Source organism: Emydura macquarii, unplaced genomic scaffold, assembly GCF_026122565.2.
Source record: "Emydura macquarii macquarii isolate MOO-44397 ecotype Brisbane River unplaced genomic scaffold, CSIRO-AGI_Emac_v2 contig_2417, whole genome shotgun sequence".
Taxonomy (NCBI): domain Eukaryota; kingdom Metazoa; phylum Chordata; order Testudines; family Chelidae; genus Emydura; species Emydura macquarii.
The window spans coordinates 1,002,140-1,029,507 of NW_027132554.1; the positions used below are offsets into that span (position 1 = coordinate 1,002,140).

The 27,368-nt window shown below is 47.2% G+C and overlaps 1 protein-coding gene across 2 annotated transcripts in view; it reads right to left on the reverse strand.

The window, feature by feature from the left end:
- Positions 1 to 602: 602 nt before the first annotated feature.
- Positions 603 to 27,368, reverse strand: part of TOR4A (torsin family 4 member A) — a 36,340-nt gene continuing 9,574 nt past the window's right edge. Inside the window, exons 1-2 of one of the 2 annotated variants that reach the window (XM_067561464.1) lie at positions 13,334 to 13,358; positions 603 to 4,688 (exon numbers count right to left, since the gene is read on the reverse strand). In XM_067561464.1, the coding sequence (XP_067417565.1) occupies positions 3,374 to 4,651 (1,278 nt within the window). In that variant the 5' untranslated portion in view covers positions 4,652 to 4,688; positions 13,334 to 13,358 and the 3' untranslated portion in view covers positions 603 to 3,373. Of the gene's footprint in view, positions 4,689 to 13,333; positions 13,359 to 27,368 lie in introns of those variants that run through there. The other variant, XM_067561463.1, reaches the window with a different exon arrangement.

Below are 27,368 nucleotides of genomic sequence, written 5' to 3' on the forward strand. Positions count from 1 at the left end.
ATGCAGCAGGGATAACAGTGGGGGGGGGGGTGAGACAATAGGAGCATAGTAGAGGGCAGTAGGGCCTGAGCTATGGGGAGCATTGGGGGGCTGCAGGGGAAATCCCTGGGCCAAACGAGGTGGCGTGAGGTTGCACAGGGAGCAATGTGTTGGGGGGTGCCTTCGACAGGCGCCAAGAGCCTGTTGTGATGTCAGGGTTGCTGGAGACAGACACATAAACCACGGACTTTTATTTTCTTTAAAGGGAGTCATTATTACGGCTGAATCTCAAAAAGTTCCCGCTGCACACGTTCCAGCTTTTCTGAGCCGTTGTTAGCGAGTGAGCCCTAAAAACTCAAACCTTGCATGATGATTTCTGACTGCCAGTGAATTAGTGAAAATCAGCCGTAGAATGGTAGCTGGGCTGCATCTTTCACTACGGAGAGATCAGCGTCTCCCCATAAACCCAAACGCCTGAGCTGTCCGTACTTAGCTATAGCCGGCATCCTCTCTTCTTTCTAAGGTGCTTCCAGGCAATAGACACACAGGGTGCCTCATTCTTATCTACTGGAGTCAATGATAAAAATACCCCTCTTGTTGAAACCACAGGGACAGATCAGACCCACGACTCCCTTTGAAATTTACAACTAGGTGAAATTTTTTGTCTGAAACTTTTGTTTTTGCTGACAAATGCAGATTTGCATCAGCTGAAACATTTTGTGAGTTAAAATTCAATAAATTGTTTCACTGAAAAGCCCCTCCCCCCCCAAAAAAAAAATTCAAAGGAAAAATCAAAATATTTTGGGGTTTTGAATCAAAATGACTTTTATTTTTGAAATCTGCTTCAATTTTATTTTTAGAATATTAAAAAAACATTTTAAAAAACTCAAAAAAAGACCCAAACCAAATTTATATATATATATTTTTTCAAAATGTCCAATATTCACATAATTCTAATGATATCAATGCAAACAGGATTGGGCCCATACCTCTACATAAAAAAATCACCAACACCTCAGCTTAATTACATGCTATTTTCATCAATTCTTCCACTGCACATGAATGTTCAAGGAGATTTAACCATATGGGAAGTATGAAAGCAACAAGCTGATTTTGAGCTAGAGGGGGACAAAGAAAGGTTAGACAAGGGAGAGTATTTCCAACGAGGGGAATATTTTAAAGACCTGCAACTCCACAGCAGTTGTATACATTTCCTTCACACTTTGCATGTACCAGATTTCCAAGCTAGAGTTACAGTGGAACTAAAACAGGGCTTCATAATGGAAGTTGGTTGCAACCTTTAACAGCAGAGAGAGGTGACTGTCTCTCCGTAACAATGGCATTATAATATTTTTAGTGCTGTTTCCTCTCCCTTTCCTCCTGCAACTTAATATTTTTGTTTTTGACGACTGCTGCACAGTGAATACAGGTTTCATAGAGCTGTTCACGGGATGCCCAGCACTTGTTCTGGAGTAGTTTAGAACCCAGTAACATGCACAAACAGCTCAAAATGCACATTACCGATGATTTCCCATTTAAAGACTCCCTAGATAATCAATGCTGTGAATTGTATTCAGAAACAAACAAGCAGCAGAGTTTATACCAAAGGCTTTTTTAACAAGCAGGCAGCTGCATTCTCCACTAGCTGATGCTTCTGAGTATCCTTCAAGGGTCGTCCCAAGAAAAGTGCATTGCTGGGCATGGTCAGCATTAGGTATAAAGGGCTACAACTTCTAACAATCAAAGACGGTGGAACATATTCTAGGAGCCTGCTGCCGCCTGGGAATCCAAGAGCAGCAATGGAGAAAAAGAACTCAAGAATGCATAATACTGCCACCAAGGGTCGGTGTGTAACAAACAGTCACAGTCAGTATCAACTGTTCCAAATGTTTCCCCTTCATCACCTTCATCTTGGCTAGACTGATCTTAAGCCAGTTAGCCTTTATCCACGGTCCAGTGAGACACTGGAAAAACAAAGAGGCTGCAGAATCTGAGTGTGAAGAAAAAGTGGGACACAGCTAAGCATGCTGAAGTGACTGTGCCCCAAATGTTTTCCCATCTCCCCCACATTAAATTGCTCCTGCTGTCTACATATACTGTGGGATTGAGTCTCATCTCCTAGACTTCCTGACACACTGAATAAACGCCTGGTACCGGGCTATGAGGGGCACAAAAGCAGTCACAGTACACAGGAAGGCTATGTCTACTCAGCAATGTAAGCCCAGGGTTAGTGGGCCTCGAGTCAGCTGAGCTGCGTCAGGGAACCCTGGGCTTGACCATCTGCGCTGCATTTTAACCCTAGGTTAAGAATTTTCTGACCCGTGCTCAAACCTAAGGGCTGGCATCAACAATGCAGGGACAGAAGTTTAACGTAAAATGAAGGTATCTGAAGAAAAACACACACACCCCAGACAGACGGCTGCTGGCTGCGGAGCAGTGAAGGGCACCTCCCAGGAATCCCTCATCCGCGCTCCTGCCGCACCCCAGGAGGCTGTGGGGAAGTTTTGGGGCCTGGCTTCTACTCACCGCCCTGACAGTGCATGCAGCCCGGGTGTCCCTGCGCACGCAGCGAGGAGCTCGGGAGCAAGGCCCAGAGAGCAGAGTGGGACCAAGCACCGCCCCGCAGAGAGGGTGAGCAGCAGAGCTCCCGGCTCAGCACAGCCGGGGGAGGAATGACATCCCCCCGGAGCCGTCTCCTGCCTGTCAGCTCTGGGCAAGCTCCATGCAGCAGCGAGGAGGAGCCGCGAGGAGGAGCTGCTGCTGTGAGAGTCGCAGGACCAGGGAGCACGCTCAGCCAGGCAGTAAGGGCTCTTCCAGCCGCTGCCCTGGCTGCTGCAGTGCTGCGCCTCTGCTGCTGGGAACTCTGGGATACATCGGGAGGACTTCCGGGACCCTAGTCAAGCCAGGGCCGCATACACACAGGAAAGCAATAGGGCTTGCACCCTGTGTCCCAGCTTAACACGGGCTCAGATTGTCCAGCTCTGCAGGGTCCTAGGACCCTGGGCCTGAGCCCCAAGTTAGCACATTTGCAGTGTGGACGCAAAAGGGGTTTGGCTTGAGCCCGGGCTCGGACCCGGTTTAAATTGCTGTGCAGACATACCCTCAGAGAGATATCCTGGCCTTAGTCAGCAGGGGATTCTTTGCAGGCCAGGGGGAGTTCAGTGATTAGAGTCCAGTAAATCAACAGGAGAACAGAGCTCACGTATTAGAAGAAGTGACAGCTGCTGTTCTGCCTCCTGGGACCCTCTTACACTGTGTGCACTGGAACATATCTGTCCTTTTGAGGAAATGCATCTAGGGCCAAACTCTGCTGTCCGTCATACCAGTGTACGGCGGGGCTGGTTGACTACAAAGTCCTGAGAACGGGATGTAGGCCTCTTATTTATGTTTGCTGCTACAGTAGGTTGACTTTGGCCACGACCTGCTTGCAGCCGGTGATGGAGTACTCCCTGTCCCCTGTCGAGTAATAGCTGAGCTGGCTGGCTAAACTCTCAATATGGCTCTGGTCGGGATACAGTCCTTCCCGCATCATCTCCTCCAGGAAGCAGTTTATGACATGACTCTTCTCCAGCAGAAGAAAGGGGATGATGTCAGCAGACTTCCAAAGAGGATGTAAGTGGATCAGAAAAGGCTGGATAATGCCCAGCAGTTCTTTGATTTTTCTTTGCTGGTGCAGAGTGTCAGTGGAAACATTCTGGAGGACAAACTTTGTGATTTCACTGCCCCCAATGTTGCTTATTATAATGTAGATGGCATTGAGGAACTCGTTGGTCTGGTTGGGTTGGAAGAATCTGCTGAGCGTCTCCAACAGGCCCAGAGACATGAGCTCGACCTCATCCAGAATAAACAATGGTATCTTCTCTTCTATTTCTGCTCTGGTTACCATATCAGAAATCTTCTCAGACAAATCTGATTGGCAAGCAGGAGTAGCCTCCTTGTCTGGACAATGGTGCATCACAAAGTACTGAAGCACAAAGTCATTGTCCATGACTGAACGGAAGTGTTTAGCCAGCAGCCGTCCAACATGGCTCTTTCCAACCCCAGTTGGACCATTGAAGGAGATCACTAGGGGCTTGTTGTGTATGTGGGTGGCCAGATAGTCTTTCAACAATTCCATAGTTCTTTCCACAGCCAACTTCTGCCCAAATACTTCCCGATACATGGTTTTCTCCAGCCCATCTATGTCATACTTTTGGAGGTTATCATCCAGATTCTCAATAGCATTTAGTATTTGGAAGCAGATGATGCCAATGAGCAGGAGAAGGCAGCGCTTTGCTTTACTTTTCTGCTCTGTTGGAAGGTACTTTTTGGAGCTATCCGGATACAACACCATTTTGGACTTTCTGCGCTTCTTCCGTCTGTATTTATTCACAGCTAACTGGTCCACAGAAGTGTCAAATGTGAAGTACCGAGAATTTTCAAAGCTGGCCTGATTAAAGAGGGACATCTGAGGATTACATATGTTTGTTCGGCTCAAGGAAATTTGCCTCTGAAGAAACCTAGCTTGGATCAGCTCTGGAGATTGTTCTCTGGGGAGATCCAGGTGCAGGCGGCTTTTCTTCAGGACCCGGACTTTTCGTCGCAGACGGATGACTGCTCGCATGGGAGAGGAAATCAGAGAGATCTTCTGTGAAGCAATGGGAGTCTCAGTGTGGGGCTGACTTCCATCCATCTTGCTTTCTTCTCATACACCATTCAGATTGTCTTCTCTAAAAAACACAAAGACAGTGTGAAAATAAATGAATGGAAGATCAAGAGGGGACTTGATCATGGTGCATACATATCTCCATGGGTAGAAAATACTAGGCTGTTTTAGCTAGCAGAAGACGACAAAACAAAAACCAGGGCTGGAAGTTAAAACCAGACAAATTCAAACTAGAAAGAAAGGTACAAATGTTTAGCAGTGAGGGCGAGTAAGCACTGGAACAATCTACCAAGGGAAGCGATGGATTCTCCATCTCTTGATGTCTTCAGATCAAGACTGGAGGGCTTTCTGGAAGACACTTTAACTACACACAAGTTATTGGGCTCAATACAGGGGCAACTGAGTGAAATTCTATGGCCTGTGAGGTCAGGCTAGATGGTCTAATGGTCCCTTCAATGGATATTGAGAGAGAAGCTGTTAGAGGTGCACTCACTCAGGGACTGTGTATTGATCTAGGTAATTTTATGGCCCCATCACTCTGAGCACCCATCAGACATTACTGGACTTATCCTCACAACACCCTGTGAGGTAGGGAAGTGCTATTATCCCCATTGCACAGATAAGAAGTTGCGGCCCAGAGAGATTAAGGGCCATATTTTGCTGTTAGTCATACACACAGTGAGAAGCTTTGAAATGCTGGAGCTGTGCAAGCTAGTTAGTTGACAGATAAGGTGCCAGTAGATGGTGTGCAGCAATATGTAGCACAGTTCCTGGATTCTGCAGGAACAATAAAACTTGTTGTGCACTGTAAATGGTTTCCTCTAGTAGCTCGGCATTAACTCCTAACCCTAGACCAGAACCTAGAACACCAATATGAGTCACTGGGAAGACCAAACCAAACACAGCAACAACCTACACTGCCCAGATCCCTTCCCAGAACTATCCCACTATCAGAGACCTCCCCAGAGTGATACACTTTCTTTTCCAGGAGTAACTCAAGAGGACATTAAACAGGAGCTGCTAAAGTAGAGGGGGGTTTTAATTTTAAAATCCACTCCAGAAAATTTGTATCTGAAAATTTTAATAAGAGCTGGCCAAGGAGTTCTCTGGACTGTTAATGTGGATTTTTGTTAGGTGTAGGAACACTGACTAGGTTCCAGAAGACTGGAAGAAAGCTAAAGTTCTGCAAATATTTTAAAAGGGTAAACTGGATGATTCAGGTAATTGCAGGCCTGTCAGCCTGACATCGATCCTGAAGAAACCAGTGAAGCGGCTGGTATGGGACTCGATTATTATTAAGAATTAAAAGAGAGCAATATAATTAAATGAACATGGGATTATGGAAAACAGATCCTGTCAAACTAGCTTTATATCTTTTTAAAAAAAAAATAAGATTACAAGTTTAGTTTATAAAGGTAATGGTGTTGATGCAATGTACTTAGACTTCTGTAAGGCATTTCACTTGGTACCACATGACACTTGACACTTTGATTAACAGATTAGAACGATAGAAAATTAACGCAGCACACATTAAATGGATTAAAAACTGGCTAATTGATAAATCTCCAAATGTAATTGTAAACTGGCAATCATCATCAAGTTGGTGTGCTTCTATGCGGGTCTCGCAGGGATTGATTCTTGGCCCAACACTATTTAACATTTTTATCAATGACATGGAAGAAACCAAAATCATCCATGATAAAATTGCAGATGAAGTTTCTCCGTAAGATCTGCTCTAGTTCGAACAGGAATCGTTTTGGGGCAGTTCTCTGGGCTGTAGACAGGGGGTCAGACCAGATGATCACAACGGTCCCTTCTGACGCCGGAATCTACGAATGTCTGACATGCGCAAAGCTGAGGCAGCCTGTCCCCAAATACAGGCTCAGTGACCGTGAAATAGGAGGCAACAGCTGCAGTCTGAACTCAGTGAGGAGCGACTGTGCAGCCTGCAAGGCAGAGGGGGACTAGAGCAGAGAGACACCTTCTACTCCCCACAGCCCAGGAGTGAGAGAGGGAGATTCCCTCAAACTCTCAGGAACCGAAAAAACGTCTGAGCAAAAAGCAACTAGGAAAATCCTCCTCTGACAGGCCGAAGGGCCGCTCACCTCCTGCCCCGGTCAGGCGCTGCGCCAGCTGCTCCCCGGGCCGGCTGCATGCTGCTCACTGCCAGGCCCCAGCACCTGCAGGCAGGTAGTTCGGGAGGCAGTGGGGCCTGGGAGAGCACGGCATAGCTGCGCCATCTAGTGGCCAGTGGTTTCCAATGGCACGCACGGCACACTGGTGAGCGCCAGGTAGCGTGCAGCCTCCGGCGCCTTGCTGAAGCTCTCCCATGGAGGGTCCCCAGCCGGGGCCCGCTGAAGCCACGGTGTCACCGGAGGGCCCGGTGGGGTGGCACAGATGCATGGCGCAGGGAGACTGCCTGGACCGCTGTCCGCCTGCCCCTGCAGCCCAGCCAGCTCCCGCCTGCGGGCATCACCGCGCAGCCAGCCTCCCCTGCCTTTCCCTGCTCCGCTCCCCTTCGCTGACCATCTCCATCCTTGGCCTGGTCCCCCTGCATGAGCCTGGGGCCCCAGTTCAGTGCAGGGGGGCAGACACCCCTGAAGGGCAGGGGCGCTGTGGAGAGTGCCGGGCTGGAGAACTGCTGAGGGGTGCCGCTGTGAGAGAAGCTGCCAAAAAAGGGGCCAGTTAGTGCCAATTGTGATGACATTGTAGACTCAGGGCAGAAACGACCACTCCAGAGGCCGAAGAATGGTGGGAGAGCGTCTTTGTAACCTCACAGACCCATAGTCACCCGCTCACTCGGCCAGCACTTGACCCCAGGTTATTTGCCAGGGCAGAGAATACATTTGCTTTTTACCGTCTCTGTTTCATTTGTGGAAGCAGGAAACATCTAAACCACTTCTTGCTGAGCGATTTATTCACATGAGGGTTTTTGCTTTGCTAACGTGAGAGTAAATCGTGAGTCAGTCACCACAAAACAAATTAAGAGATAGACAACAAAAGTGTACAGGGTCAAGAAGCCCTGAAGAATTCTGCTAAATTCTCTGCCTCCGCCCCCCAAGTTAGCCTTCAGCTGTGCTTGCTCCAGTTTCTCCTCTACTTTATTCAGGCCCAGACATCACACAGGTTAAATATGCTTTAAGTAAGCAGGGGATCGAAATTCATTATCCCCCACTTACTTCCGTGTGGAATACTCTGCTTTTCGAATAGGTGAGAGTTCCTAATTACTTCCGGGATAGTTCTGATTGTTAAATGTATCTCTGTAATACGAATTCTGTTAGCGCTTCATCACTACAGATGGGACCCAGCAAACTGTGCACACTGGGAGTTTGAGGAATCATGTCACATACCTATAGGAGCCACTTGTATTGCCAACCCCAAATGTTCAAAAATCATGAGTCAGGCTCACCAAAAATCACGAGATTGGCTTTCAAATCATGGGATTATGGAAAAATCATAGATCTGGTGTTTTTTTTATTTCCCTTCTGCTTTTTGAGCCTTTAGGGTGCACTGGAGTCACATTTTGAAGTTTTCTCCACAGCCACGAGGGCTAGAAACGTATTTTTCCTTTAAGAATGAAGGCTGAAATCATCACATATCTACTTGACTCCAGGAGCTGGGGCTTTAAGGAAACAATAACTATGGTGAAACTCATGACAAAACCATGAGAGTTGGCAGCACTGTACGGTCTGTCTGAACATTAATTACCAGGAAAGGGATTCTATGGAACCTGTGTCAGATAACGTCTCCTTTGGGACTTTGCCAGGAGTAGCAGAACCAGTTAGGTCAGATGCCTATGAGTAACCATGGAAATGCCAGAGGACAAGCCAGCAAGTGAAAGTCATTAAAGCAAATGGTCTGGAAAGATCCTACTGGGCAAAGGGGCGTGCAGACAGGCCTGGGGGTGGAGACTTCTCTGCTTGGGCCCAGCGACCTTTCAGCTCAGTTTCATTCTTTGTTTCCGGCCCGCCACACAAGTTTTGGGTTTGGCTCCCTGTGAGCAAGTGTGTGAGGGAAGAGACAAGTTCCATCACTACGGCTCAGGCCAGAGAATCTCAGACTGTCTTGCTGTGTTTTGCCAAGAACTCAATGCTCCAGGGAAAGCCTGGAGAACCCCTCTGCCCCCCCACCCACCCCTCAGTATGACTCTCTGTCAGGTCTTGAGAAAGGGGTGAAGAGAGGATTGCACTGCCTGCAGCCACTGTGCCTTGGATCTCACCACTAGTCTTCCATCCCCCCGTTTGTGTCACTGTGTCTCATATGCTTTTACACCTGCTGTTAGCAGAGACCTGGCCCTGCCTTATTTGTCTCCCTGGCCAGTGGTGATGGCAATAGCACTGGACGTGCAGGCTATGTGGATCTGCAGGCCATGGCCCATAGCCAGACGTCCACTTCCTCAGGAGTGAGAGATTCATGGAGCCAGAGGTAGACCTGACTTGGATACAATATGCTTCTCTTGCATAAAGAAATGGTTTCTGTTCCTGCCTTACATCTGGAGAATAACAAAGTTAACTGGACGGGGCTGGGGGGCATGTTCTCTTCCTAAAAACGTTAGGGTGAAGTTGCGGGAGTTTATGGGGTGTGGTTGATGGAGCTGTTTGAAGCCAAGAAGATCAGAGCCAAAGGTGAATGTTTCTCTCCACTCCTCACATTTGATGCTGACTCGACAGTTAACTACACTGTCCAGTGATTATGGTTTGATCTACCTAGTGTTGACTGCACTTTACCACGCTGTCCACAATGATAGTAACAGCTGGCTTTCAGCCAAGTGCCCTGTGTGTTGTGTGTTTCGGTAACTGCCTAGAGCAAGGATGCAGACAGCACCCACGCTCTCATGGGAAATCCTGAGTGTTGCTTCAACTCTGCTCAGTTCAACCTGTTTCCAAAGCTGGAAATCCCATATTTTTCAGGGGGCGAGATCTCCAAGCCTTCCCTCTTCAGGGTGAGGGTGTGACCCTGATTCAAGTGGGATGTGCAGTGGTGGGATGGGTTAGAATGAGGAGGGAAGAAATTAGTTTGTGATGATTGGTAAATGAGCGTGTCCATTCTGTGAGTGAGGCAGATACAAGAAGGAAATAATTCCTAACAACCCCTTCATCATGAAATGTTCTGAGCTAGATTCTGATGCCCAGCATTATTTTCTTAATATCTTCGTTTTGACTGGATTTTCTGTGTCCTGTGCTGATTGGTTGTTTGCTTCAACCCTCCGCTCCACCTCAGCTCCACACCTGTCCCTCTCACCCTCCTTCCCTTCACTCTGCTTTCCATTTCATTGATCCTGTCCTAGGCAAAAAAAATAAGGGCACTAACATGCCATTTGCTGGCATCCCACTCTTCATTCTGTTTGCGTGTTCGATCCCTTTCCCTACCCTGTGTCTCTCTGGTCTAGTTAAACTGTAAGCTCTTCAGGGCACGGACCATTTGCTACTCTGTATTGTACAGCACAGAGATTGATCCGGGTGGTGCCTGATCTGCAAGGATACTATGTCCCGTTTGGGATTTGCCAGGAGGATGAGAATGATGATAGCACAGTGGCACCCCATTCTTGGATGACCCATAAGCACTACCGTCATAAACACAACTGAAAATAATCATTCCTGAATTATTCTATAATAGAAATTTCTAAACAAATGAATTAGTAAAATGAACACTCAGTAATTCAGGTACTCAGTACAAATTACCCGGCATTCCTACAGGTGGTTAAGCCATGCACAAATTCTGTTCTTCTGCTTTGCTACTTAATTGATTTTAATGTCAAAACTCAACATTTCAATACATTTTACCCAGTGTTGTAATGAACCCGCCAATAAATAAGGAGCCTAGCAAGCAAACCAACCACAATGCAATACATTTTAGCTTCGAAACATGCTCTGCAAAGAAAACTGCAGTCATGAGTACACAAAGACTGCCTCTATGCCAGCAAACCAGGACTCTCCTACCAGAGTAGCTCTGTGATCATAGTGACAATAGAAGCTGTGTAACTCAAGAGTTTTTAAACTGACATTTAGCCGTACTCGAGGTAAGAGAAGTTGGATTAGACACTTTAACAAAACTGCACCTACCTGCACTGCAGCTTCTGCCATTACAATCTCCAGTGAAATTGCACTGACAATAATTATGGAGATTTGCTGTTAATAAATGTGCTATTATTAGTGCCCAGAGGCCTGAGCCATTTCACTGAATGAGGCACTATACAAACGTATCGTAAATATCAGTCCCTGTCTCCAAGAAGCTACAATTTCAAAACAAGGCATAACAAAGGGCTGACTAAGCAAACAGGCAAGGGAAAGTCAATGGGAGTTAGGCACCTAACTCCTTAAGTGCTTTGGAAAATCCCATTAGCCACTTATCTGCCCTTTTAGGTGCCTAAATACCTTTGTAAATCTGGCTCTAGACTCCTGACATTTCTACCTTAAAAGCCTTAAAACAGTTCCTTGTAAATATTTTTACTCATTTGCATTTTTGTGTCACCCTATATCTGCCAAACAAAGCTACCCAGCACAGCAAATATTCCTAGGTAGGTGAATTTGGATATTAGCTCCTTCAGCAGGCAGGATAGTGAAATTAACATCTTTAGAAAAGTGCCCAGTTCTCTGTCAGTGAGACCAATGGAGAAGAGAATGTTACTTCCAACTCCACACTAGAACAAGAGCTATTATGTGACAATCTACATGAGGGAATTGTAGGAAAATACTATCACCAGTTCTGCTGAAGCAATAGTAGTGCCTGTGAGCGCCCTCGAGTAAACAACATTGTCACTGCTTCTTGCGTTTTGATCATCATGTTAACTAAACCTGCAGAAACTGAAAGTCACCGTTTTCCAAGGACGTCTTCAAGAAAGGGCTGAATTAGATTCCAAATTGAGACTACACAGGCCATTCAAGGGAGATAAAAATGATGATTGGTAGAGCCGGCTGGAAAATGGAACTTGCTGAAAACTCAAAAAATCGAGATCCTTTGACTGAAAACCAAACGTTTGGGAAAATCTAAACAAAAAGGTTAAGTTTCAGGTCAGGACAACTCAAATCAAAATATTTCAGTTTGCTGAACTGAACTGAACCATTTTATTTCACGGCAATTTGACAATGAAGTGTGTCCACCCGCATTGCCATGTGTCACATGGGCATTGTAGTCTGGATCCCTCCTGCTCCCATTCAGCCAGGTGGGCTGGGCTGCCAGGCTGGACTACATTTCCTTTGATGTACCATCTGTCTTGCTGATCTGTTGCAGTGCATCATGGAAGTCATATGTTTGTGGTGCCTCAGCCTCCCCCTGACCAGTCACAGAGCCTCATGGGAGTTGTAGTCAGGCCCAGAGTCTGGTCCACAGTGGAGAATGAGCATGAAACTCCCAAAGTACAGCTCCCATGAGGCTCTGCGGCAGGTCAGGAGGATGTGGTTTAGTGTCAGCTGAAATGAAAGGTTTGGGTTTGGGAATGTTGGAATCACTAGGTGGATCAAAAATGCCTGAATAAAATGTTTTGATATTTCCAAATGGAAAGTTTCCGTTTTTGGCCACACTTTGGGGGTTTTGGATGTTCTGTTTTTCAGTGAAGAGTTGGCATTTTTCCTAGAACGCAAACACTACTGCAAATATAAGCAATGATTAGAATTCGAACTAATCAGCAGCTGGTTCCCCGGCTGCAGCATTTCAAAAACGCAGGGTTCTGAGTGGAGAGAGGCCAGCCTCAGAACGCTGGAGAGAGCAGAGCCAGAGGGGAGGCACTGAGGGCTGAATGAGAGCAGCGTACAATCAGACCGGAGTTGTAAATAGCTCCTTCTGTGAGCTTAGGGTGAAGGGGAGAAGGGAAGGGAGGCCGGAGCTGGAGACAGCTGCAGTCAAAGATAGTTCTTCTCATATGGGGGACACTGGAGCTGGCTTGGCATTTTGGGAAGAAAAGTCAGAGAAAGAAAGCGGTGGAGCATGACTGAGAGGAAGCAGGTAGGTCTAGCAGAAAGGGGAGTCAGTAGCAGGGATGGACGGACTGAGGAGACAGCTGGAGGGGGGAGTAGACAGGTGTCATTGGCAGAGGAGACGGGAGCAATAGGTGAGGAAGGAGTGGAGGAAAGTCACACTGTCTTGTCAAAGACAGGGGTGATGGAAGAGTGAATAAGAGATGGTGCTGCTAGATGTAGGAGAGTGACGCTCAGGGCTCAATGAACCAGGGCTGGAGGCTGACCAAACAAAATTATCCCTCCACCAACTGAAGAAGGGAGAGGATAATCCTCCCCCTTTCCACCAAATGGGGACAAGCTTCCTTGCACTCTGGCTCTTGTGGCACTAACTTTGTTTCTTGTCCAGCTGTTATAAGCGAACTGCAATGCTGCAAAGGTTTATCAGCCATAGGACCTCCTACGCCCCCTGCATCTCCTCCCTAGATCAGGAAATAGCCCAGGAGGAAATGCCAGACCAGTGCAAAGACACCATTACAATCACAGAGTCTAATGACTGTGCTAAAGCTGCCGTTTTAGTCGCTGTGCTAGGACAGCCCTGGCAATGGAGGAAGTGACACTGCATGGACCGAGCTGGAACAATGCTGTGGCTCAAACGTGGCCCCACTAAGTGAGCACAGCAGTCTGGAAAGAGCTAGCTGCCCACCTGGTCATAGGGACAGAGCGCGCGCTATGGGCCCTTGGAGAAGAAAAATGCAACTCTGAAAGAGAGTGGGAAGGGGTAGCAAGAGGAGCATGAGAGTAAGAGAATAGTTACCAGTGAGCTTCTTCCTCTGTGACTCACTGGGAGATCTTCATTCCTTGTTCCTGCCTTCAAGTCAATGGAGCGGCAGCAGCAGCAGCAATCCAGGCAGGGTAAGTGAGGAACTCTGTAGCCGCAGACTAGCTGGTTATTCCTCTTAGTACCTTCGCATCTGTCGAAAAGGACTTGGTCAGGGAGAGGAAATGACAAATGGGAGTGGCCCCTGTCTCCGTGCTTCCTTCTCCCAGTTGCATGAGGCCTTATCTGTATCCTATTCTGCAGCTGTGTTTGCTGCTGGGCTGCTCACGTTTTCTGCAGCATGGACAGCGTATTCACACGCACACGCTCTTGGCCTGTCGGCTGCAGACAGGCGACACGGTAAGTTTCACTCCTGTTCTCCAAGCTGTTCGGAAGCAGGTCAGAAATATCCTGTCACCGGCAGTATCTCCTCGTGGGCACAAGGAGCGTTAGGAGAGACGCAGCCGTGACACAGATCAGCCTTCGGACAGTGGGGACAAGATACAGGTGACATTATTGCCTAGATCTGGAGGCATTGGAAACTAAACAAAAACAAATGCTTCAAAGTTCAGCTCTGCTGCTGCTCCAGCAGCACACTGTTCCATGCAGTCTGCTACCTCAGAATCCACTTTCAGATAGGCAGCCATACGGAAAGCACAGCAGCAGGGCAGGAATGGGCCTGCCTAGGGCAGCAAAGGACAGACAAATTGAGCAGCTGCCATAGAAAATTAAAAATTACCTGCCATGAACACAGTCTTAGGGGAAAGGGGCAAGTTGGGGAAACCAGACTGAGCACATAGTTATTGCCAGGCTGAATCAGTCCCATGGTCCATCTGTCCTGCCCCTGACGGTGGCAGTGCCAGATATTTCAGAAGAAAGTGTAAAGAATCTTGTACTGGGCAGATGTAGGATAACCTCCCACTCACGTTAGGTCACCTCCTAAACTCATAGAGTTAGAGATTGGTTGCAGGCAAGAAGCATGAGGTCTAATGACACATGTTCGCATTAAATCTGATAAATCTAGGCATTCCTGTTAGCTGATTCCTGATTCCTTTTTGAAATGCTGGCCATCTTACACAAGTTTTAAGCATTAAGTACACGTATTAAGTATCAATATAGCAGTTTTATAGTACAAATTAGCCTGTACCTTTGTTATAATCCTGTTCATTTATGCTAAGTATCCCATAACAACTTGCATTAGCTGAGGTAAGGTTTGGCTTAAGTGGATAAGAAAATTGTCAGTATCAAGACATACAATTATTTCCTTATAGCAACAGAAAGAGTCACCCTCACAATATTGGTACAGGCCTAGGAGGTGTCTTCACGCCCCTTAGTACCTAGAATGCATGTAACCGGAACACAGATAAGGGTGCATCATGACCTGGAATATATGGTGAGATCAGAACAAAGATAAGTGGTACACCATAATATCAGAAAAACAAACTAAAAGCTATTTGGTTGACTCTAGTTTAAAATGACGTATACGGTATTGGTTTTCTGGTTTTGTAGCCTTTGTAATCTCCCTGAGCATTTCAAAGTCCCAATCACCTTCCTGGCCAGGTGGTCGGAAGTATATCCCTACAGCTATTTTCTTATTAGTCAAGCATGGAATTTCTGTTGGTAGCTTGAGGTCTAATAGGGGCTGTCTACACTGCAATTTAACACCCGTGGCTGGCCCGGGCCAGCTGATTCAGGCTCACAGAGCACAGGATGTGGGGCTGTTTAACTGCAATCTAGACATTCCCTGAGTTCTGGGACCCTCCCACTACACAGGGTCCTAGACCCAGGCTCCAGCCCAAGCCTGAATGTTCACTGCAATTAAACAACCCCTTAGCCCAAGCCCTACCAGCTTAAGGCAGCTGGCCCGGGCAGCCACAGGTTTTTAACAGCATTAAACATACCCATACAGGCTCCAGAAGGTCCCAGCAGGCAGAATCAGGACTAAACGCAGAAGCTTCCTATAACAAAGGCAATGCTTAGTCACAGGCTGCTCAGAAAGAATCGAGCAAATTTCCATACGTGTCTAGAGTGTCTATACAATGTAGCTACAGCTGCATACCCACCTCTGCAAAGCTCTGTGAGGCATACAGCTTAATTTGCCTACCAAATATCTGCACACGATGGAATTTCTGTATAGTATGTGCCGGAGGAGGAAGGATGGTTTTAAGGTTAAGACAATGAGTAACTATCTGTAGCATTGGGCTAGTAATTTAAATCAGAATATATAGCAATGGCCACTAATCTATCTGTGTCTCCATTTCCCATTTGTAAAAGAGGGATGATAATACTCCTAGAATACGCATAAAAATACTCATAGAGTCATAGATTAAGGCCAGAAGAGAGCATAAAATCATCTCATCTGACCTCTGTATCACAGACCACCAACACCCGCACACTAAACCCAATAATCAGAATTAGACCAAGGTATTACGGCCCACAGGAGACTAGACTGTTATGTACCACAGGTGAATAGGAGGGTGTGATGCAGAGGCTCACTGGCAAAGGTCCCCTGTTCTTTGGGAACAACTCTCACCTCGGACTTGACAAACTCAGTACACCAAATACATCTTCCAGGACATTTAACCATAAAGATTAACAGTCTACTAGCCGCTAGTTGAGTGAGCACTAGTGAGGCTCTGACCTTCTGTCCTTTGGTTACCCTTGATCATCCTTGTGATTGCCCTTTCCTTGTGTGTTAATGTGGGGGCAGGGCTGACCTAGGAGAGAAGGGCTTGAAAGTCAGATGCTAACCAACAGGAGGAGCTAGTGGAAAGAGGGCAGCAAACAGAGGAGTCTGAGAGACAGTCTGTAGAAGGGAGAAAGAATAAAATCAGCCTGGTTTGGAAAGTTTGCATCGCCAAAACCAACACTGATCCAGGCTCCTCCACCTGCATACCTGTGTCCAGACAGAGAACCCAGCCACAGACGCCTCTACCCAGGTCCTGGTGTGGATTTGCAGAGACTGTGGCCTGCATTTCCCCATCACAGAAAGCCAGGCTGGGGAGACCATCCAGTATGAGAAGTACCTGCTGGTAGAGTCTCCCAGGAAGCAGGTGGGAGAGCTACAGGAGGAGGTGGCTATGCTAAGGAGCACCCGTAAACACAAGGAATTCATTGAAAACATGCATATGGAGACCTCCAAGGCTGAGGAAGCAACCCAGCTGGAGAGGACTGCAGTAGGATCACAAGGGCAAGGGGAAATGGCTCCTTCAAAGGGAGACAGCTAGCTGCTGGTTACTTCTGGCAGCAAGCAGTGCTCCACCCCGTCCCCCATCCCATCAGCCATAGAGGTAAAAACAACAGAATGCTGCCCTAGCAATGGGGGATGAGGAACCTGCCTGAACGGTGGAGGAGGAAAAGCCGTGTACCCCCGAGGTTGGACGGATCATGACCACCACTCCCAAGAGGAAATGTAGACTCCCTTCTAAGGGGAATGGAAGCATTCATCTGCCGGCCTGACCTGGCATCCCAAACGGTGTGCTGCCTGCCCAGGGCCCAAATCTGAGACATGACAGAAGAATTGCCAAGGATCTTCCGGTCCTCTGACTACTGCCCCGAGCTGCTCATCCACGTGGACACTAATGATTCTGCGACGTCTGACCCTGAGTAGATCACAAGTGACTACAGGGCTCTGAGAGTGAAAGTGAAGGAGTTGGGGGTGAAGGTGGTGTGCTCATCGATCCTGCCAGTCAAAAGTAGGGGACCAGGTAGAGACAAATACATCCTGGAGGTGACTGCATGGCTGTGCATATGGTGTCACCAGGAGAGTTTTCACTTCTTCGACCACGGGATGCTGTTACGAGAAGAAGGGCGGCTGAGCAGAGATAGAGGCCGCCTATCAAAGAGAGGGAGGAGTGTCTTTGGACAGAGATTGGCTAACCTAGTGAGGCAGGCTTTAAACTAGATTCAATGGGAGTAGGAGACAAAAGCCCACAAGTAGGTCCAAAACATAAAGACCTGGGTGAAGGGTTGGAATCTGGGGGAAACATGGGCAATCACAGCAGGGACAAAAGAGAGATAAGAGGGAATATAGAGGGAAAATCTAATAAAAACATCTTAGATGTCTGTATATTAATGCAAAAAGAATGGGGAATAAACAGGAGGAACTAGAAATACTAGTAAATAATCACAACTATGACATAGCTGGCATCAGAGACTTGGTGGGATAATACACATGGCTGGAATATTGGTACAGAAGGGTACAGCTTGTTCAGGAAGGACAGGCAGGGAAGAAAGGGAGGAGGTGTTTGTTGGCTTCTGTATCAAAGATGTATGTATACACTTGCACTGAGACTGAGATAGAAGTGGAGATAACAAAGTCTGCTGAAAATTGAACCTGTTCAGTACGTTCAACAGTTGACAGCTGCTGAAAATCTAACAATACAAAGAGTAAAAAACAAGGGTGATGTCATGATAGGGTCTACTATATGGACCACCTAACCAAGAAGAAGAGGTGGATGAAGTGTTTTTTAAACAACTAACAAAATCACCCAAGACACAGGACTAGGTGGTGATGGGAGACTTGAATTACCCAGACATCTGTTGGGAAAGTAATATGGCAGGGCACAGATCATCCAGCAAGTTCTTGGAATGCATTGGAGACAACTTTTTATTACAGAAGGTGGAGAAAGTGACTGGGGAGAGTCTGTTCTAGAATCATAGAATCATGGGGTTAGAAGGGACTGCAAGGGTCATATAACCCCCTGCCAAGATGCAGGATTGGTTGTGTCTAAACCATCCAAGACAGATGGCTATCCAGCCTCATTTTGAAAACATCCAGTGAAGGAGCTTCCACAACCTTCCAAGGCAGGCTGTTCCATTGTCCTACTGTTTTTACAGCTAGGAAGTGTTTCCTGAGATTTAATCTAAATCTGCTATGCTCTAGTTTGAACCCATTGCCTCTTGTCTGGCCCTCCGTAGCAAGACAGAACAACATTTTTCCATCTGTTTTATGGGAGCCTTTCAAGTATTTGAAGACTGCTATCATGTTCCCCTGTAATCTCCTCTTTTCCAAATTAAATATACCCAGTGCCTTCAGCCTTTGCTCATCAGGCTGTCATTCCATCCTTCTGATCATCTCTGTCACTTTCCTTTGGATCTTTTTTAGTTTCTCTACATCCTTTCTATACATCGGTGACCAAAAGTGGACACAGTACTTCAGCTGAGGCCTAACCAGCGCCCAACAGGGCAGTACTATCATCACCTCCCGTGACTTGCATGCTCTGCCTCTGTTAATGCAACCTAAAATTGCTTTTGCTTTTTTTGCAACAGCTTCGCGTTGCTGACTCCTGTTGAGGTTGTGATCCACCACAACTCCCAGATCCTTCTCTGCAGTGCTGTTGCCAAGCCAGTTATCTTGCATTTTGTTTTTCGTTTTTCTTCCCTACGTTGTCTTTGTTGAATTTCATTTTGTTGTCTATAGCCCAGTTACAAAGTTTATCAAGAGCCCCCTGAATTTTAGTTCTATCCTCCAAAGCATTGGCAACCCCACCCTAGCTTTGTGTCATCTGCAAATTTGATCAGTATGCTCCCTATACATACATCCAGGTCATTAATAAAGGTGTTAAACAACACTGAACCCAGAACAGATCCCTGTGGAACCCCACGTGAGCCCGCCATCAAATCTGACATCATTCCATTAATAGTAACTCTTTGTTTGCTGTTGTTTAACCAATTATGTATTCACTTAATGGTGGTTCTGCCAAGCCCTCATTTCTTCAGCTTATGTATCAGAATCTCATGTGGGAGTGTGTCAAAAGCCTCGCTGAAGTCCAGATATATTATGTCCACTACATTCCCCCTATCCACCAAACCAGTTACCCTGTCAAAGAAGGAAATCAAGGAAATTGTTCTTAGTAAATCCATGCTAGCTGCTAGTGATCACCCCTTCATCCTCCAGGTATTTGCAAATTGAACGTTTTATATATTGTTCTAGTACCTTCCCAGGTATCTAGATTTGATTCTAATAAACAGGGAGAAACTGGTTGAGAATTTGAAGCTGGAAGGCAGCTTGGGTGAAAGTGATCATGGAATGACTGAACTCATGATTCTAAGGAATGGTATGAGGAAAAACAGCAGAGTAAAGACAATGGACTTCAACAAAGCAGACTTTAGAAAACTCAGCGAATTGGTAGGCAGGATCCATGGAAAGCATGTCTAAGGGAAAAAAGGTTCAGGAGAATTGGCAGTTTTTCAAAGAGACATTAATAAGTGCACAAAAGCAAACAATCTCAAAGCATAGGAACTATAGTAAGAGACCATCCTGGCTTAACCAGGAGAATTTCAACAACCTGAAACTCAAAAAAGTTATACAAAAAGTAGAAACTAAGGTCAAATTATGAAGGATGAATATGAAAAAACAACACAAGCATGTAGGGACAAAATTAGAAAGACCAAGGCATAAAACAAGATTAAACTAGCTAGGGACAAAAGGGTAACAAGAAAACATTTTACAAATACCTTAGAAGCAAGATAGTTCCAGAGGGGTAGCCGTGTTAGTCTGTATACAGCAAAAACAACTAGAGTTCTGTGGCACTTTAAAGACTAACAAATTTAATATTTGCAGGCAGAAAAGACTTCAGCTCTCTTCTTCAGATGCAGTAATACAGAAAATAGGTAACACAGAGGCATCTTATGGATATCCAGGTGCATTGAGAACAATGGGGGAGGTGGAGTCCGGTACTTAAGACCTAATGACGACCATTGAGTAGGAGGTGAGAATGGGTGAGCAAAGTAATTTAGTAATTTGGTAGTGAGACAGCCACTCCAAGTCTCTGTTTAAATCCAGTTTGAAGGTGTCAAGTTTGCAGATCATTTCTAACTCAGCAGTTTCTCTTTGAAGTCTGTTTTTGGAGTTTTTTTGGAGAAGTAGAATCATAGAATCATAGAATCATAGAATATTAGAGTTGGAAGGGACCTCAGGAGGTCATCTAGTCCAACCCCCTGCTCAAAGCAGGACTAACCTCTGCTATATCATCCCAACCAGGGCTTTGTCAAGCCGCAGCTTAAAAACCTCTAAGGATGGAGATTCCACCACCTCCCTAGGTAACCCATTCCAGTGCTTCACCACCCTCCTAGTAAAAAACTTTTTCCTAATGTCCAACCTAGACCTCCCTCCCTGCAACTTGAGACCGTTGCTCCTTGTTCTGTCATCTGCCACCACTGAGAACAGCCTAGCCCCATCCTCCCTAGAACCCCCTTTCAGGTAGTTAAAGGCCGCTATCAAATCCCCCCTCACTCTTCTCTTTTGCAGACTAAACAAGCCCAGTTCCCTCAGCCTCTCCTCATAAGTCCTGTGCTCCAGCCCCCTAATCATTTTTGTTGCCCTCCGCTGGACTCTCTCCAACTTGTCCACATCCTTTTTGTATTGGGGGGCCCAAAACTGGACACAATATTCTAAATGCGGCCTCACCAATGCCGAATAGAGGGGAATAATCACTTCCCGTGACCTGCTAGCAATGCCCCTCCTAATGCAGCCCAATATGCCATTGGCCTTCTTGACAACCAGGGCACACTGCTGACTCATATCCAGCTTTTTATCCACCGTTACCCCCAGGTCCTTTTCTGCAGAGCTGCTACCCAGCTCGTCGGTCCCCAGTCTATAGCTGTGCATGGGATTCTTCCTTCCTAAGTGGAGGACTCTGCACTTATCTTTGTTGAACCTCATTAGATTTCTTTTGGCCCAATCCTCCAGTTTGTTTAGGTCACTCTGTATCTTATCCCTACCCTCTAGGGTATCTACCACTCCCCCCAGCTTAGTGTCGTCCGCAAACTTGCTGAGGGTGCAATCTACCCCATCCTCCAGATCATTAATAAAGATGTTGAACAAAACCGGCCCCAGGACCGACCCCTGGGGAACTCCGCTTGTGACCGGTTGCCAGCTAGACACGGAGCCATTGATCACTACTCGTTGAGCCCTATGCTCTAGCCAGTTCACTATCCATTTTATAGTCCATTCATCCAACCCATACTTCTTTAACTTGCTGATAAGAATACTGTGAGAAACCGTATCAAAAGCTTTGCTAAAGTCAAGGTATATCACATCCACCGCCTTCCCCACATCCACAGAACCAGTCACCTCATCATAGAAAGCAATCAGGTTGGTCAGGCATGACTTTCCCTTGGTGAATCCGTGTTGACTGTTCCTGATCACCTTCCTCTCTTCCAAGTGCCTTAAAATGGATTCCTTAAGGACCTGCTCCATGATCTTTCCAGGGATTGAGGTGAGGCTGACCGGTCTGTAGTTCCCCGGATCCTCTTTCCTCCCTTTTTTGAAGATGGGCACTATATTTGCTTTTTTCCAGTCCTCAGGGACCTCCCGCTGTTGCCACGAGCTTTCAAAGATAATAGCCAATGGCTCTGAAATCACCTCAGCCAACTCCCTCAGCACCCTCGGGTGCATTGCATCCGGCCCCATGGACTTGTGAATGTCCAATCCTTCTAAATAGTCTTGAACCTGTTCCTTCAGCACTGCGGGATGTTTGCCTCCTTCCCATTCTGTGCCACCCAGTACAGCAGTCTGGGAGCTGATCTTGTCTGTGAAGACAGAGGCAAAAAAGGCATTGAGTACCTCAGCTTTCTCCACATCCTCCGTCACTAGGTCGCCTCCCTCTTTCTTTAAGGGGCCTACACTTTCCCGAATCTTCCTCTTGTTGGCAACATGCCTGTAGAAACCCTTTTTGTTCCCCTTCACGTCCCTTGCTAGCTGCAACTCCAATTGCGCTTTGGCCTTCCTCATTTCATTCCTGCACGTTCGAGCAGTGTTTATATAATCCTCCCTAGTCATCTGACCAAGCTTCCACTTCTTGTAAGCTTCTTTTTTGTGTTTAAGTTCGCCAAAGACTTCTTTGTTAAGCCAAGCTGGACGCCTACCATATTTGCTATTCTTTCTGCACATCGGGATGGTTTGCTCTTGTGCCCTCAATAAGGTTTCTTTAAAATACAGCCAGCTCTCTTGGGTTCCTTTCCCCCTCATATTAGCCTCCCAGGGAATCCTGCCCATCAGTTCCCTGAGGGAATCAAAGTCCGCTTTTCTGAAGTCCATGGTCCGTATCCTGCTGTTCCCCTTTCTTCCTTTCATCAGGATCCTGAACTCGACCATCTCATGGTCACTGCTGCCTAGGTTGCCACCCACTTCTACTTCCCCTACCAAATCTTCCCTGTTTGTGAGCAGCAGGTCAAGAGAAGCACGGCCCCTAGTTGGTTGCTCCAGCACTTGCACCAGGAAATTGTCAGCGACACTCTCCAAAAACTTCCTGGATTGTTTGTGCTCTGCTGTATTGCTCTTCCAGCAGATGTCAGGGTGATTGAAGTCTCCCATGAGAATCAGGCCCTGTGAACTGGAAACTTTCCCCAGTTGAGTAAAGAAAGCCTCATCTACCTCATCCTCCTGGTCTGGTGGTCTGTAACAGACACCCACCACGACATCACGCTTATTGTTCTTGCTTCTAAGCTTAACCCAGAGACACTCAACTGACTTATCTCCAGTTTCATACAGCAACTTTCAGTGGAGTACAGCAACTTTCAGGTCAGAGACAGAATGCCCTGGGGAATTAAAGTGTTCTCCCACTGGTTTATGGATGTTATTATTTTTTATGTCTGAGTTGAGTCCATTTATCCTTGTGCGTAGTGATAGTCCAGTTGTAAGCGTTTCGGCTCCGGGGGAGGCCACAGCACCTTCCTACACACAGGGAAATTAGCTCGCGCTGGGCGAGTGAGCCGTTCTCACACTTCACCCTTAGGTAGGGTGAGCACTCAGTCCACCACTCCGGCCCTCAGGCAGGGCGAGCGAGCAAGGAGTCTATTGCTCCAACCGTGAGGCAGGGTGAGCAGGTCGCTCAGGCCCTCCGTCTGGGCAAGCGAGTAAGGAGTCTATTGCTCCAACCCTTAGGCAGGGTGAGCAGATCGCTCAGACCCTCAGTCCGGGCGAGCGAGTAAGGAGTCTATTGCTCCAACCCTTAGGCAGGGTGAGCAGAGGCGGCAATGGCTTCAGGTGGGGTCAGGAGAACAATTCTCCTGGGGTGGCTAGTGAAAAGGGGAAGGGGAGGGGGACGCAGGCCCACCCGTCTCCACGGCGTCCCAGCCCAGGGCCCTAGCAGTGGCAGAAGTGGCTGCCACTGTGTCGGCGGGGCTCCCGCCGCAACACACCGACTAAAAGGCGGCTTCAGCCACAGGCCATGGCTGTCCCTGGGCTACTTCCTCCCCACTGACCCTAGTACCTGCCTCTTCCGTGTCGCAAGGATAGTCCACCTGGGGTAGCGCCGTTAGTCCTTCCTCATCGACCAGGGGTAAGGCAGGAAACTCCTCTTCAGGGGGCAGCTCCTCCAGGTCGTTGTATGTTGGGAGAGGCTCGGCCTCGGGCAGCTCCTCCAAGTCCTGCCCCGCTGCAGGGAGGGGCTCGGCGGCCGGCAGTTCCTCCAAATCCGGCCCGACCTCCGGGGGTGCCCGCCACTCGGGCTGCTCTGGGGTCTCGGCCCAGTCTGGCGGTTCCAGAGCACGGCCCCGGGCTCGGGGTCGGGGTAACTCGGCCCAGTCGTCCTGGCCGGGTTGCCTAGTCCAGCTTCTCGAGGGCCCTATCCAATCCCCGGGTCCAGGTGGGGCCGGGGTTCGTCGTCGTCGGCGGCTAGGCTCTGGCCTAGGCCTCTGCTGGCGGGGCAGCAAGTCTGCCTCTGGCAGCAGTCTGGGCCCTACTGAGCTCAGGGGCCAGGCTTTTGTACTTCCCCTTCCTGTTGAGGCTCCGCCCCGCGGCTGCCAATTGGCCTGGCTGGATGGTCCTATCGCGGCCCGGGTCCCTTGTTGCCGGGCAGACTCCGGGGCAGGGTGTGAGTTGGACCAATCAGAGCGCTCGTGTCTTTCCTCAGGATCTGGCTCCGGGGGAGGCCACAGCGCCTTCCTACACCAGTTTGGTCAATGTACATGGCAGAGGGGCATTGCTGGCACATGATGGCATATATAACATTAGTGGATATGCAGGTGAATGAGCCCCTTATGGTGTGATTGATGTGGTTAGGACCAGTGATGATGTCATTAGAGACGATGTGTGGGCAGAGCTGACAACGGGGTTTGTTGTAGGGATAGGTTCCTGGGTAGGATTTTTTGTAGGGTGTACAGTTGCTGGTGAGTATTTGCAAGATAGGGTAGGCCCATTACTCAATGGGGAGGGAAAGACAATGACAGAAAATGCAGCAATGGCCGAAATGTTATATGCCTTTTTTGTTTCAGTTTTCACCAAAAAGTTAGCAGTGATTGGACGACTAACATGGTGAACATCGGGTGAAAATGGGGAGGATCTGAGGCTAAAATAGAGAAAGAACAATTTAAGAATTACTTAGATAAGTTAGATGTCTTCAAGTCAGCAGGGCCTGATTAAATACATCCTAGAACACTTAAGGAACTAGCTGAAGAGATGTCTAAGCCATTAGCGATTATCTTTGAGAACTCATGGAGGACGGAAGAGATCCCAGAGGACTGGAAAACGGCAAATATAGTTCCTATCTATAAAAAGAGGAATAAAGACAATACAGGGAATTATAAAGAAGTCATCTTAACTTCAGTACCCAGAAAGATAACAGCAAATAATCAAGCAATCAATTTGCAAACATGTAGAAGAAAATAGGGTGAATAGTAACAGCCAACATGGATTTGTCAAGAACAAATCCAGTCAAACCAATCCAATATCCTTCTTCGACAGTGTCACAAGCCTTGTGGATAGAAGGAAGCAGAAGATGTGATATATCTTGACTTTAGTAAGGCTTTTGCTACTGTCTCACATAACCTTCTCATAAACAAACTAGAGAAATATAGCCTACCCAAACCTATTATAAAGTGGTGCATAAAAAGCATGAAAAGCTTACTCAGAGAGTAGTTATCTATGGTTCACAATCAAGCTGGAAGGGCATATTGAGTGGGGTCCCACAGGCATCTGCCCTGGGTCCAATCCTATTCAATATTTTCATAAAAATTATTTAGATAATGGCATAGAGCAGCGGTTCCATAAACTGGGTATGCGTGCCACCAGTGGTTCGCAGGCCACCTCCCAGTGGTATGCATCCATCAACTAATTAAGGCCTGGTCTACACTGACTGCGAAATTCGGCAGCAGTCAACAGGAAATACACAAGCTATGTAGAGTACCTTGCATATCTCCCGTTGACTTCGTAAATTCTAATGAGCGCGGCGTCCCCACTACGCTGTGCCAACTGGAAATGCCCTCCCATTGATGCAGTGTTAGTCTTTTTCCGGGGGTGAAATTATTAAGTCGATTTCCAGATCAATTGAAGGGGTCTCTACTTCTGCTCAAATTGATCTCGAAAAATCGATCTCACAGTGGAAAAGACTGCAGAATTCTTTTTTAAAATCATTTCACTCCACCACCTCAGATGGGGTAAGTTTATATTGTATTTATTAATATTTTGCAAGACTACAGCTTTTTATATACATAACTATGCTATTGATACAATGTGTTTTAACAAGACTTAGGTTTTAAGACAGTTTTCATATATAGCCTGTTTATTAAAAAATGGTGGCACTACAGGTGGTGGCGTTTTATGTTGGTGGTGTGCAACATGGTAGAGTTTTGGAACCGATGGCAAAGAGAGTACATGCGTAAAGTTTGCAGAGGATACCAAGCTGGAAGGTGTCACAAGTGCTTTGGAGGACAGGATTAGAATTCAAAACAATCTTAAACTGGAGAAATGGTCTGAAATGCGTGGTGAGGTGGGCCTGTTTGGCCCTGTGGGTCTGCGCTCCCTACGGCTATGCCAGTGGTGTGGCTGGAAGCAGGGGGGGGCCGGTCCTGTCCTCTACCCTGGGCCCTGACCCAGGGACCCTGCGAGGAGTAGCCTCAAACAGCTTAGTCCATGGGCTACTACCTTCCCTGGGTCGCTTGTCCGCAGCTTGTGGTCCTCCTTCAGGCTTTTGGGGCCGGCGTCCCTTGGCCTGGCCTGGACGGGCTTCTCCTTAACTCCCATGTCTGGGTGCTGTTGCCACACCCACGCTAGCTCCAAGCCTTGTAGCAGCTATGCTCCGCTTCGCTCCACTCCACTTCTCCACTCAACTCCCTCTCAGCTGCCCCTGCCTGCCTGAAACAGAGGCTTTTACCTGCTGTGGCCAGCTCCCTAATTGGCTTCAGGTGCCCCAATTAACCTGGAGTAACCCTGGCTGTGTTACCCAGGGAACGGGGATTTGCTGAGCCTGGGGCTGATATACATGCCTTCCAGCACCCTCCTATAGCTGTCAGGGCTGGCTCCGTCACAAATGAATAGGATGAAATTCAATAAGGACAAATGCAAAGTACTCCACTTTGGAAGGAATAACGAATTGCACAAATATGAAATGGGAAATGACGTCCCAGGAAGGGAGTACTAGAGAGACAAGGTGGGTGAGGTAATATCATTTTTTGGACCAACTTCTGTTGATGAGAGAGACAAGCTTTCGAACTACAAAGAGCTCTTCTTCAGGTCAGTTCCTTCAGGTAGGAAGGAATATTGCAAAGGATCTGAGGGTTTGATCACAAACTAAATGTGAGTCAATAATGTAACACTGTTGTTAAAAAAGCAAACATCATTCTGGGATATATTACCAGGACTCTTGTAAGCAAGACACAAGAGTAATTCTTCCACTCTACTCAGCACTGATAAGGCCTCAACTGGAGTACTGAGCACAATACTTTGGGAAAGACATGGACAAATTGGAGAAAGTCCAGAGGAGAGCAACAAAAATGATTAAAGGTCTAAAAAACATGATCTAGGAGGAAAGATTGAAAAACAGTTTATTTAGTCTGGAGAAGAGAAGATTGAAGGAGGGACATGGTAACAGTCTTCAAGTGTGTAAAATTTTGTCATAAAGCGGAGGGTGATAAATTGTTCTCCTTGACCTCTGAGGATGGAACAATTGCAGGAAGTGAGATTTAGGTTGGACATTAGGAAAACTTCCCAACTGTAAGAGTAGTTAAGCACTGGAACAAATTACCTTAGGAGACTGTGGAATCACCATCCTTGGAGGTTTCTAAGAAGAGGTTAGACAAAACACCTTTC